Here is a 13,402-nt window from a genome sequence, read left to right on the forward strand (position 1 = left end):
AGGATGGCTTGATTCATCTTCATTTTCACATCTCTTAATACATTTGGGAAAGCTGGGGAGGGACTTTTTATTAGAGCTTGTAGCGAGAGGACAAGGGGTAATGAATTAAAACTGGAAGAGGGGAGATTTAGGTTAGACATGAGGAGGAAATTCTTCACTATGAGGGTGGTGAGACACTGGCCCAGGTTGCCCAGGGAAGTTGTGGTTGCCCCATCTCTCTAAGTGTTCAAGGCCAGGTTGGATGTGGCTCTGAGCAACGTGGTCTAGTGGGAGGTGTCCCTGCCTGTGCAGGGGGGTTGGATCTAGAGGATCTTTAAGGTTACATCCAATCCAAACCACTCTTTGATTCCATAATCTGTCTTAAAAGCAGGTAAATAATCCTTAGGAAGTGTTTGTCTTTCCATTGCTGAAAGATGTGCCTAGATGATTTGTTTACTTCAGACACGTAGAGTCCTATCTATAGTATTTTAGAACAGAGATGAGATAAACTATCTATTGAAAAATTGAGTCTGTAGATAAAGGAGTTGAGTCCAGAAAGTGCATAAATAATAATTTCCATGGAAAAAGGGATTTTTAGTGGGGTGTGCAAGCACAACCCCGTTGTAACAGCACACCACAAGATACAGTCCTTCACCTCTGTAAGCTGTGGAACTTGAGGATTATCTTTGTCTCATGTAAAATTACTAAACCAGGTCCTTTGCAGACCATTTGTAAAGCCACATGCAATTCAATGTGCCACTGGTTCTTTTTATTCATGCTGCACATTTTTGTTCTGCAAACAGCACAGGCAAAGGCTGTTCAGTTTTTTTGGTTTTAAACTCAAGCAGTTGTTGGAGATATTTTTGTTTGGCCAACACATAAATTGAGTCAGCAGCTCCATATTCAAACAACTAACTCCTTTCAGACAATGCTGAAACAATTAGACTAAAGACATTAATAAACTCTAATTCCCATTATGTTCCACAATTTATCCTGCTTTAGGAAAACAGATCATAGGTATCCATGGGCACATGCACAAATCAGTAGAGTTGAAGGAGCAGTGTTGGCAGTAGCAAAACTTAAATAGTTGAAAGCTCCTTGAAGTGTGTGAATTTTGCTAAGAATGACATTATTTCCTGAATATTATGAACTCCAGCATTTCTGGGCTCGGAACTTCTTTTAAGATATATGGCATATAAGCTCACTTATCTACCTGTGTAGCCAAGCTGATAGTATCATGTTTCTTTAGTAGAAAACAACCCTGAATAAACTTGAAATACTGCTTCCAACAGAAAGAAAAATAGCCTTTTTACAATCTGGGATTCTTGTGGCTTCAAATAGGCATTAAGAGAGGGATAGAGACACTTTGAATATATAATGTATTATAAAGTGTTATTTGTAGACTGCAAGCAAAATAAATCCTTAAATGTGCTAAGGCAATGGATTTAATACTTTAGGAAGGTGATAATGTACTAATATTTAAAAAACAAACATGTCTCCTGTTGAATTAGATCCTACTAATCCATGGTTTAGTACTGTACACTGTTTCCTAAAAAAAATATCCCAAAAATTAACTAGCACAATGCTTCACTGAAAAATATGCACACATTTCTACCCTTCAGCATACAACTTTGGTATTTATGCAGTTCTGAGGAAAGAGTTGGAGATTTCTGTGCCAAAAAATTCATAAATTGATATTGTTGATTCTAAAAAAGAGACATGGAGCTCTTGCAAAATGTTTCTTTCTGCAGCTGTCGTGCAGCCTCACTCACTCCTTCAGTGACAGGTTCTGCCCACCCTCAGCCCAGTTATTTAATAACTGAACTTCCCCAAGACCCTCTGTGCTGAATTGATGCACACCTGGTCAGAAACAATTTTCTAGCAGAATATACAAAGACTTGTTACAACTTAAGGGGTAAACGTGCAAACAGGTCATTCCAGATAATTGATGGCCTTTCTGTTGCCATCGGCATCCTCCAGGTTATTGCTGGCTTGTTTTTCCAAATGGGCAGACCAGGGAGAGAGACAGGAATGTTCCAGGGAGGCTCAGCACCCTTCACCTCTCCTTTTACTCCGCTGGGAGTCTAGGAGAATTTTAGTCACACTTCCTACTCTTTCTCTTTAGTAATTTATGACACTTTGGAGCATCATTAAAAATACAAATGTAGGTCAAAAATACAGGCCCAGTTGCCTATTTTTGGCCCTTGCTTGTGTTTGGATGCCTGCTTAAGGGTGACCTAATTATCAGATGGTCTTAGTACTGATGTATTTCTCCAAGAAGTAGCATGATCTCTGGGCACTAAGAGCAGTCAAAATCAATTCACTTATTTTGGAGTATAACCACAGACTTGCAAACTTAACACTACTTAACACTACATGGTAAGCCCAGCTGACACACAACAATTCAGAAATAGACCTCTCCCATCACAAACCTCCTTGTACTATGCAGTCAAGTGACAGGCACAGGGTGGTGGCTGTGCTAAGGCAGGATTTTCTTCCATGGCTTTCTTGCAAATACATACTTTTCAAAAGTTGATGCTGAGATCAAGCTGAAGGCATTGGACTGCTCTGTGCTCAGAGCACCATGATAATGATGCTAATAGTGTAACTAGATTTAAATATAAAATTGAAAATCATACACTTGGGTTGTTTAAGCACCCATCCAGGGTATGTGTACTGTATGCATACTGTATTTATAAACCTTTAAGATACATATTTATCAACTCTATCCTAAAAATAATAAACATCATAATAGGGAAGTCTCCTGTGTACTGCAAAACTAATAAAGCTTATTTTAAGATGATTTTATGATAATGGAATCTGTATTAATTCCACATGAAATGGTACAAAAATAATCAATTTGTTCTACAGCATGAAGAGTGCCAGCCTGCATTTTAAACCGATCTTTTTTCAACACGAAACATCTACCTCAATTCACTCTTTAGCAAACTGTCAGACCTTCCTACACACCTCCTGCTAGGGTTATTTTTGGATCATCCTGGAAGCAAATCACAGCTATCTCAGTGGGTGTACTGGCCTCTAACAAAATGTCACGGTGGCAACTTGCACCACTGATTGGAGAAAAACGTATTGTACTGAAGCGAACAAAAAGAGAATCTGCTAAGAATGATTATTTGAACATTCTTCACTGCTTCTCAGCTGAAGCATCTTGTATGTTCTATAAAATCTCTAACATTTCAACAATTGTGCTCACAACATGAATACCTTCAAATAACAAAGACAATCCTCATGCTATGTTAGGGGGTAGAGAAAATAATGAACCACAGACGCTAACTGTAAGTTACAATTCTCTGCTTTTAGCAGGGGGAAAGAATGAATTAATTCTTACAGGACAGGCACTGTTAGCAGGTTTTTTTTTCTCTTTTTCAGTTTATTCTACACTTCACAGTCTTTCTTTTTTGGGCTTTTTATTCTTCAGTGTCAGCATCTGCCTGAAAACGAGTATTTTTAGACTTTTGTGCTAAGGGGAGCTTTTTTTCAACAGAAGAGTTAATGGCTGAATTCTGATATAATGTGGCAAAAGCTGGGCTGGAATTTAAGAGGTCATTAAAGAATAAAGTCTTTCTACACTGATAGTATTTTTTTGCAGAAAGATTTCTTCTTAGGTTTACACAGCAGATAAAACTTGACAAGCTTTTTTATTTTTTACCAAAGCATGAGTAGCCAGTTCAGCTGTGTGAATAAATAATAGTTTAGAGAATCAAATAAACATGAAAATGTCATGGAAAATCAAGGCTGCTAAGTCTGAAACTGAATTAGCTTCTGGTTTAGCAATTCCGCCCCCCACAATTCAGAAGTTATATTGTGTATGTTTATGGAGATAAATTTGAATTTATAATTAGATGCTTTGTCTCTTCATTTGCACATAGAAGGGTTTTGCTACTGGATACTGAAAAAACCATTCATACATGAATTTTAAGAAACAAAATTGAAATGAGCTCACAGAGGCTGTAGAATATCCATCCTTGGAGATACTAAAACCTTGACTAGACATGGCCTTCACCAGCCTGTTCTGAGTAGTCCTGCTACTAGCAGGAGCCTGGAGCAGAGACCTTGGGGAGTGTCTACCAACCTATGTGATTCTGTGACTCTAAAGTTATGGCATTAAACAATAAAAATCTGTGCAGTGATGGAGAAGGGCAAGATGACACAGTAAGCTGGTGTCTGAAACGCAACTTTCATATTCTTCCTGTGAGCACAAAACATTATTCTGGCATTGCTTAACATCAGTTTGTAAAAAGATCAGGAGCTCTTGACACCAGGATTTTTTTTACAGTGCTGGATCAACTTTGTACCTCTCAGGACAGTCAGAATATTATTATCCTTGGGAAAACTAGGGGAGCAGGTCAACTGAATCAAATTAAATGCCAGACAGTGTTAGCGGCAGATACTCTGACCCTGAGCTTGTGTAATCCTCCTTGACATCCACCTCCAGGCCTGCCCACCACCCATTGAATTAACCATAAATCCCTGCAGGCTCCAGAGCAGCAACCTCCCTGCAAGCTCCTTGCTAGTTGATCAATTTGTGGGACGTGGCAAGGACAGCCTCTGGAGGCCAGGACAAGGTTCCTGACACTCAGCTGAGATTCATCCTGCCTAAACTGAGAAATTTACAGTGTTGACACCTACATCTGAGGAAGTTGCTCCAAACCCCTTTCCCAGTTAATGGGAAATGCAAACTTTCATGGCCCAACTGAAAGAGAGTTAAGACAAACTGGCTCAGACAACCTGGAGTCAGGTGAAAGCTACCTCAGCCCAAATCCATCTGTTACAAAATACTACAGCTATCTGCTTTAAAACAGGAAAGTATCCTAAGTGAGTGAAGTGAAAAGAAAGTGAAGAATTAATTAACTAAATAGATGTGATTAAAGTAAATAAAGGAAACAATTATCACATAAAAATAAAAGACAAGAAAGACGATTAAATGAGTCTTCAAAAGACCCATGAGAAACTCATGAAAGACATAATATGCATTTACCTGGTCTTTATTCTTTCATGATTTCATTTTCACTTTTGTTCACTACCATCTGATAATAGCAAAAAACAGTTACTTTAACCGTGGGCAATTTAAACCATTTTAATTTTTTTTCCAGGGCCAAGAGACAAAAGAACCTATTTATTGCCTGAGGGGATTTTTACTAAAATGAAAGTTTAATCTGTCATGTTTTTTTAAGCAAAGGCTTTTAAAAAATCATTTCTAACAATGCTGTAGGGAGAGACTTCCATGGGTATGCAAAATTGAAATTATAAATTTACAATTATAAAAAAATTAATAGTTTGGGGGATTGTATTGTCTCTGTTCTTTCTGAATGAACACTGTTTCAAGCTTAAGGGAAAGTATTTAGCACATGGAGGGAAATGAGTGTCCTTAGACTCTCTCGCGGTCAAAGCTGTTCAGTAAGAACCTATGAGAGAAAGATCATTGGAGTTTATTTTATTTGGAAATATGGGATCCTAGGAAGCTTGAAGAAGGAGTTTCATGCAGATCGAAAAGTCACTATTAGATGTTATTTTTTTGTTTCTCTTCTTGTTGAATGTATTGGAATTAGAAGCCAGCAGCAAATATGCCCTGCTTGGTTCCTCACTTCCAGGTCTGTTACTCTGTGTTGCCAACACATCAAAGTCAGGCTGAGTACCATCCCCTCCATAACAGTTTGATGCACTGGAGATTGCTAAACCTTATCTATGTAAAACTAAGATGTAACATGAATTTTAACCAAAGTAACCACCTTTTGGGGCTCTAATGACATGTGTCTACAAAGGACAGAGCTCTTGGTTAAAGATTGATTCAGGAGAGATACAGTTTTAGATGGGTAGAAACATGGATATAATTTATGAGGCTGCCATGGTTTAAGGCATATTAGAAGTACCTGCTCATGCTCATCCCTGTTCCATACAGTATTTTGACTTTAATAGCATCAAGACAATGATTACATTTAAGCCTGTACCTTTGCACTCTTCTGAATTTGGGCAGTTTTCTGAACTGAGAAATATTAATTTAATGCATTATCTGAAGAGACACAAACACTTTTTCCTGGGCTTAGTGCAGGCTTTGAAATCAGACAAAATAATTTACACTTACGACACACAACAAACTGAAGTGTTCTATTAAAAGAAAACTAGGCCAAAAAAATACCCTAAAGGCCTCCAAATATGCACACATTGAAAGGCAGATTTAAATGTTTTCTGCCAACATATTCCAAGTTTTAATGGAAATACTTTGAGCTACTATGAAAAGCTTTATCAAACTAAGTTTATTCTCCATAGAGCAGAGAAGAACCACTGAAGATATTATTCAGGTTTACAAAATATTTAATAGGGTGGAGAATGTGGAACCAGATAAGAAATGTTAAACTGGAGGACATTTTAACAATGATTTTAGGTTGGTTGTGCACAATGAAGAGGTCAATGGACCTATTAGATAAAGACTTTGACATACCAAGCTCTCTAATATTAGGAACACTTGTGTACTCTTACCCTCTGTAAGAGTTTCAAAATCAATTGTTACTCTGAGCTTCCTATTTCAAAGGCTAAATCTCCAGATTTTTTTGAAAATAACACGTGTTAGGCAAAATCATTAATCTCTGGCAAAAACTTGGATCTTCTCTATGAAACCATCTGGGCAATACTAAGCTCTAGTTATCCCAAAGATCTGCCCAGCCCAAGTGAAGCACCTTTCTAACCACTTGCCTCTGCAGACTTGCACATCAGATGAAACCCCCTTCCAGGTACTCAAGGAGTCTCAAGACCACAAGTCAGCCAGACTGGATAAGAAGATTACATTTCGTAGGGAAAAAGAGAAATGTGGACCTTAAGGATGAATCTGAGTCCTGTGCTAACATGGCAGGACAAAGAGAATGATAGAAACATGCTGCTGCCTGAGGTTCTGGTGCCACATTGCTGTAGATCAGCAATGACAAGGGAAGCTTATTTCCAATCCCTCTGCACCAAAGTGCAGCATGTTGAGCTGTCCTGAGAAGTCAGTATGGCTCAGGAAATGCTGAGCATGCTTTGGGAGGAGAGGCTACTCAGACATTTACGAGCTAAACTGCAGAGATACCACAGAGCGTGCATGAAATGCAACATTTCTGCTTCTATAAATGGGTGACATTTAGACAGGAGTACCACAGAAGCTCCACCACTGAGACCAGCCTTTTGCAAAGCATTAAGCCCTAGCTCCAGGATGGAGAGAAGAGATTGCTCAGGTTAAAAAAAAATCAGCAAACAAAAATTATTCCAACCCAACCTGCTTCTCAGAGATGTTGCCAATGAGTATAATTTTCAGGTTGAGATGAGGCCCACACCAGAAACAGGGAAATGCTGAATAAACTTTGCATTTAGCCAAGCTGCCTTCCATTTGACCTCTCTCCCAAACAAACAATAAAAGCATAACATAAGAGGAAGTGTTGGCCAGCTTTAACACCCACCACCACACTTGGTCCCAGTTCTATTGTGTAGTGAAGACTGTTTTCCTCACTGATGAGCTTCAACCGTCTGCCATGAATTACTTTTTCATGGGGAATAAATACACACTTAAACAAGATTAAACACAAATGTTCTTCAGTGGTGTCTAAAATAATACAAATGCTTTTTAGAACAGCAATAAACACACTTCATGATGCAAATAATTATACCCTGCAGCCTTTATGTAAAGATAAGTGGCCAGATTCTTGACTCAGCTACATCACTGTAAATCCAGAGTAACTACACTGAATTAACATCTCTCTCTGTGGATTCTGGAGATGCTGGAGTGTTACTGAACTCTGCATTTACCCTGATTTCTCTCTAAGGTTTTGCAGACATCTGACATGCATGAGTGAAAGTCTATGTGGTGGTGATGGAGGCACCACCAACTGCTATCCTGTCCCTTACTCCCCCATAATCAGTCTGCTACTTAGTATAATGAAATAAGAATCTGTATTACTTGTGCATCTGATATCACTTCCATAACTGTATTATCAGTTAGGACCAGAAGAAGGCTTAACTGAGTCTACAGTGAGGAAAAGAAAAGGGGAAAAGAAAGAAGAACTTAACAAAAACTCATGATGGGTGGAAGCAATACATGCATTATGTGCTGGGAGTCAAAGATATGGCACTTGAGGATTAAAAAGAACCACCTCAGCAGATCTTTCTTTAGGGTTGGCTCACATCCTGAACTCTTTCTGGAAAGTGTAATCTAGCTGATTTTTCCCACACAATTGAAATTTTCATGTAGAGTTTTGTAATACGGATCCGATAGGCTTTAATTGCCCCTGAAATGAATATGGAAAGGTGAACATGCCCACACTGGACAATTTAAAAAACATCAGCTATTTACTTAAAAATAACAGCAACAAAAACTCATTCAGCTATTAAAATCTAGAAGTGATAAAGCACCAAACTACTCAGCCACAACATCCAATTGATTGTTTTAACTATCATCTTCCCATGTAATGTCATTTTTGTATTTTGAAAGCAAGTGCTCTGCTCTTACCAGGACTTGTGAGGGCTCCCAGAGCACCAGTCGTTGTGGACAGAGGGTTTGCATTGGTGGTGGTAGCTGAGGTTTGGGCGGCGGCTGCTGCAGCTGCTAAAGTTGCCAAATTCTGTAACTGTAAAGCGTTCATGCCTGCATGGAGAAACAACAGGGTCAATTGAAAGGTTAATTAAACAACAGGTTAATTAAAATTTTGAAAAGAAAAACGAAAAAAAGTTATTTTCAACAGACACGGAGCTTTGGATGTACTTGCCGAGGGATTAAATTCTCCTCTTCGTTCCCCAGACATCTACAAACTGGGTATCACCTCTTATAGCTCCTGAATTGCATCTCTCACTTCTCCACCTTGGAGCTGAGAGAATACATCTAAGGCACCAGCCTATAGTTCAGGAAAATTAAACCTTGTTTGTGCCTCTTCTGTAAGGGCAGCATAGAATTAAAAGTAATTTAAACTCTGTGTGAGGCCCAGGCACAATACTGTTTCCTGACACAACAGGCGGGGTAAAGAATACAATTAATGTTTAAAACGCATCCAGACAGGGCCATAAAATTGGAACAAATACAATTTGTTTCCTGTCTCTCCTTTGAATGTATGATGCAAGAGAGACTGCTTAGATGGCAGTGAGCAATCACTCTCTTTGGTTTGGACATGTGAGGGAGATCTGTGCATATTTCTTGAGCCCTCAAGAGAATTGACAAAGTGCATAAAACCAAAAGACTAAAAGAGTTTTATTACCTTCTTGAAGTCCTGATAATGTAAGTACACACAAAAGGTTAGGAGGTAGGAAGATCAATATCTTTTTTAGACCAAGTGATAGAGATGGGAAGACTTGCACTGAATTTTGGGGAACACTCAAGAAGAGCTTGAGTACCTGGAAACTTTTAATGATTGTTAGTTTGTCTAAAAAGAGATATTACTTCTCCCTGTACACTTCATTTCTCAGACCAAAACAACTTAATAACAGGTTGGAGAAGATGGAAAAAAAAAAAAAAGTTTAAAAATAATACTTTGTAAGTATGTTTGAGAAGAAAAAAAATGCAATGGAGAGATAACTTTCAAACACGTGTTGCAGCCTCAGGTTGGTACAATCACTGAGCCCGATAGAGAGATATTCTTACTGTCCCAGCTTTAGGTACTGTGAGGTGAGCCTTGGTCCAAGCATCTACTTGTGAATAAACTCCACATTTAAATACAGCATGTTTCAACAGGCAGCTCAGGTCTCAGGTGAGCATACAGCTTGGCTGAGGCTCTAATGCCTGTGCCTCAGTCAAACAGCCAGAGTCAGCTCAGGTGGTGATGCTTTTGAAAATGTGACACAATCACAACATTAGGAGTAGGGTTTTAGTTGACTCAAGATATGCCATTTTGCAGTCTGGAATCTGCACAATACACTTGAAGAAATAACGTGTCAAAAATAGCTCTTTCAGGGCTTCTTTTTAGACCCTAATGACCACCTTAAAAAAATAAGGCTTTTCTCAAACCCTGCCATCCCTAACTATTTTGCAAGGAGCAACAAAGCTATTTTAGTCACAAGTTATTATTAACCTAGACAATCAGGTGTAACTACGAAATAACATAATCATGGGTCATTGTTACAATTTGGTCAGTCTTCTATACCAGTTCTCACAAAGTTTAAGTGCTTAAAATACAAAGATGATGCTGAAATGGCAAAACTGCACCTTAATTACAGGGACATTTTATAAATACTAAAGAATTAGATTTTGGGTAACCCAAATGAATAGAATAAAACTGCTTAAAACTTCTCAGATCTTGAACAAAGTAATCTGCTAAATCTGGAAAAGCTGACTGAATATTTCAAAAAACTTACATTTTTACTATCAGTCTAAAACAAAGGTTTGGAAGCAGGATCATATTAACAAATACATTCCTGAAACCAGAGATAGTAAGGAAACTCATAACTGTTTTCAAATCCTATCTGTTGTTTAACTTGAGAAGCTTTCAGTCAAAATGTACAAATTAGATAGAAATTCATACAGGATAATTTGTAGAGATAATTTAATTTAATTTTTTTTTAATTATTCAGTTGACCTACTTGCTTGCTTCAGGTGCAAATTATTATTATTTTAATTTTGTCATTAAAAAATCCTCTTTCTTTGACAGTAAGACTCTGCAGATTATTTCGAACGGGATTTCAGGTATGGAGAAGACTTAGTTGGGGTCCAGCTGTCTGCAAACAAAGCAGGCAGTGGTTCTCAAAATGAGATCTAGAATTCATTTTCATTCTGGACTGATGTTTTTAGTCCTCGAATTTAATTTTACTTCCCCTTTCATAAGATGTATAAGTAATTCAGCAAAGAATATCCAGTAAACACTGCTGGTCTTACATTGAGGCCGTATTTCATGCCATTCTGAAACAGATTTGGGAAAGCAGTGGGTTGCTCTCCACCATGGCAGCATGGATTTCTGTCACCCACTGGTTAGTTATTCTTCAGAAGGATCAGTTATAATCAGCTTATATTTCTTCTGTGGGGAGGTTTCCACTTTGGACTTTTAATCAGAACACATGATAGGATTAAAAAACTAGTGAACAAATGCAGAATGGTACTAGAGGAGAGACTGCAAAACAGCTTCACCTAAGTGAAATCCCATATGCTTCCAGAAAGCATGGTCATTTTTACAAACTTCAGTTTAGAAGGAAATGGGTTTTGAAGCAACTTAATGCTGCTTTTTCTATCACGCTTTACATGCATGGCCTTGCCCACACATGCAAGGCTGCAGAAGGCTCTGGAGCAGGGAGGGCTGGAAGCTGGAGGGCAGCATGCATGCACTGCACAGCGCTCAAGGAAAAGTGCAGCAGGTGAGACAAGGTCAACGGGCAGAGGGACAAATAACTGCTCTCCCTGGGCTCGTGACCTACTCTCATGCCTATGTGGATGCAAAACAAACACCAGCATTGCCTCCTCCCACAAAAACATTTTTCATGGCACGTTTCTTGTGGAAGCACAAGAGGAACCCATCAACTTGACGAAAAAATTTCAATGCCAAATAAAGATTAAGGAACAAGAGCCAGGCAGTGATGAAGTCATCTCCCCACCCAAGTCTGTTTTACTGTAGAGGTGACTAAAAGACACTGGCCACAAACCAGCTCTGCAGATGTTATAGGGTGTCAGCTTCAGTGCCTTCAGAAAAAGATTGCTCACTGCTGTCACACATGTGTAAGAGCAGGACAGCAAAAAGCCCCATTGAAGTGAGCACCCGAATGTGACTGTCAGGAAGGGCTGGTGGCACACACTGCCATCCAGCACTGTCTAGAGCTGGTTGTGTCAACAGGTTTATCACTTAATATGCATTCTCTTTGGGATCCTCTGTCTGCTCAAACATAAAAAAATAAGTCCTGTCATCACAGTTTCACATTCCCCAGGCATTTTACCATCTCTGCTCCCTCTTTATTGGTTTCTCCCATCAACTTGTCAAATGCGTCAACATCCCACTCGCCAGGACAAACTTGGAGGAGGGAAACCAAACGCTCTCAAGTCCCAGACCCAGAAAGCACTTTGCTTTCAAATGGGGATTTTTGGTTCAATTGAACTTCAGCCAAGGTGTAGTTTTGTGGGACTAATCTGCTCTCTCATTCTCTCCCCTTTCACACATTGCCTTCACACATTTCACATCCTACAGCTTTTTCAAAACGGTCCCAAATCCCGCAACAGAGCTGGACCACAAACGAGGAGATTGTTTTTATTTGAAAGTGCTGCTCACTCAGCAAATGCGCCTCTCTCTGAAGAAATGCAAATTGCTTAACGCTGAAGAACAGCCTCTTAGGCAGAGCTGCACATAAAAAATGAAAATCCCCTTGTAAGGGGAAAAAAACAACTTCTGGGTAAGGAATAACTCTTGATCTTCCTGATGGAGACAATGTTGGGAATTAAAGGGAAATGATTAAAAAAAAACAGAATCACAATACAGTTTGATTCCCTTTTTAATAACATGTATTTACCAGCGCGCTATCAGCTTGGCAAATATTCAAGATTGCCAGGAAATTCAACTTTCATTTTGTTATTTGGCAGATTAAAAAAACAATTAAATTATGTACAAAACAGATGCACAGTGTGCCTTACTTGAAACCTAAGATTTAAAAAAAAAAAATTATTTATAAGGATAAGGGCATGAAAATTTAATTTAATGTTCACCTTAGGTAATTTTGTGTCTTATTGTTCACAGCAATTACCATAAATCTACATATCAATAAGCGAGAACAGATGTCAGTTGTTACAAGTGCTTGCCAATCAGGCCTGTTAAAAAGTGACAGATGGATGGTGATAGAACATTCTCATAAGGCCTATTAGCACATTCGCAGGAAATTTCTGTAGTGCTGCACAGTCACAGATGCAGTTCTGTGAAAACATGGGAAAATTTGAGAGCACGAGATTTCCATTTTACAACTTCTTGTGCTGCCTCCGACACAAACTTTCATACAATGAAACAATTTGCCTCATTTCAGTCACCACAGCTTCTCTCCTATGATAACTGTAAATTTGGAATTACTGGGCATTTGTAGAGGAGGCAACAGAGCCACAAGCTGTTTCTGAAGACATCTTAGGCCTCAACAGCTCTTGGGTTTCCAAAATCATAATAAAATCATATTAGGAAACAATTGAGATTTGCTTGCTGAACAAACTCCTAAAAAAGGATGGCAGTGGCTGCATTTTACTGATAATATATGCATGGAGAATATCAATGTCAATGGTGATTGCCAGTTCCCACTAACTTGACTTACTTTCCCTTGGAAATTTTAACCTTCCCAATTATTAGGATTTATTCCTTCTGAAATAAATCCTGACTGCACCTTGAAAACTGTGGATTTATCATCTCCAGGCCAGAAAGCAACTGTTTGCTAACACTGATGTCAGCCCTTCCAGCTGTTAAAAAGGGGGTAAAAACTTCACAGCCTGTGTCTGAAAGAG

The 13,402-nt window shown here is 38.7% G+C and overlaps 1 protein-coding gene across 1 annotated transcript in view; it reads right to left on the reverse strand.

Moving 5' to 3' along the window:
- Positions 1 to 13,402, reverse strand: part of CELF2 (CUGBP, Elav-like family member 2) — a 257,535-nt gene that overhangs the window by 28,119 nt on the left and 216,014 nt on the right. Inside the window, exon 9 of the mRNA XM_010001271.1 lies at positions 8,474 to 8,608. Coding sequence (XP_009999573.1) covers positions 8,474 to 8,608 — 135 coding nt within the window. The remainder of the gene's footprint in view (positions 1 to 8,473; positions 8,609 to 13,402) is intronic.

Source organism: Chaetura pelagica, unplaced genomic scaffold (assembly GCF_000747805.2).
Source record: "Chaetura pelagica isolate M959 unplaced genomic scaffold, ChaPel_1.0 scaffold66, whole genome shotgun sequence".
NCBI lineage: Eukaryota > Metazoa > Chordata > Aves > Apodiformes > Apodidae > Chaetura > Chaetura pelagica.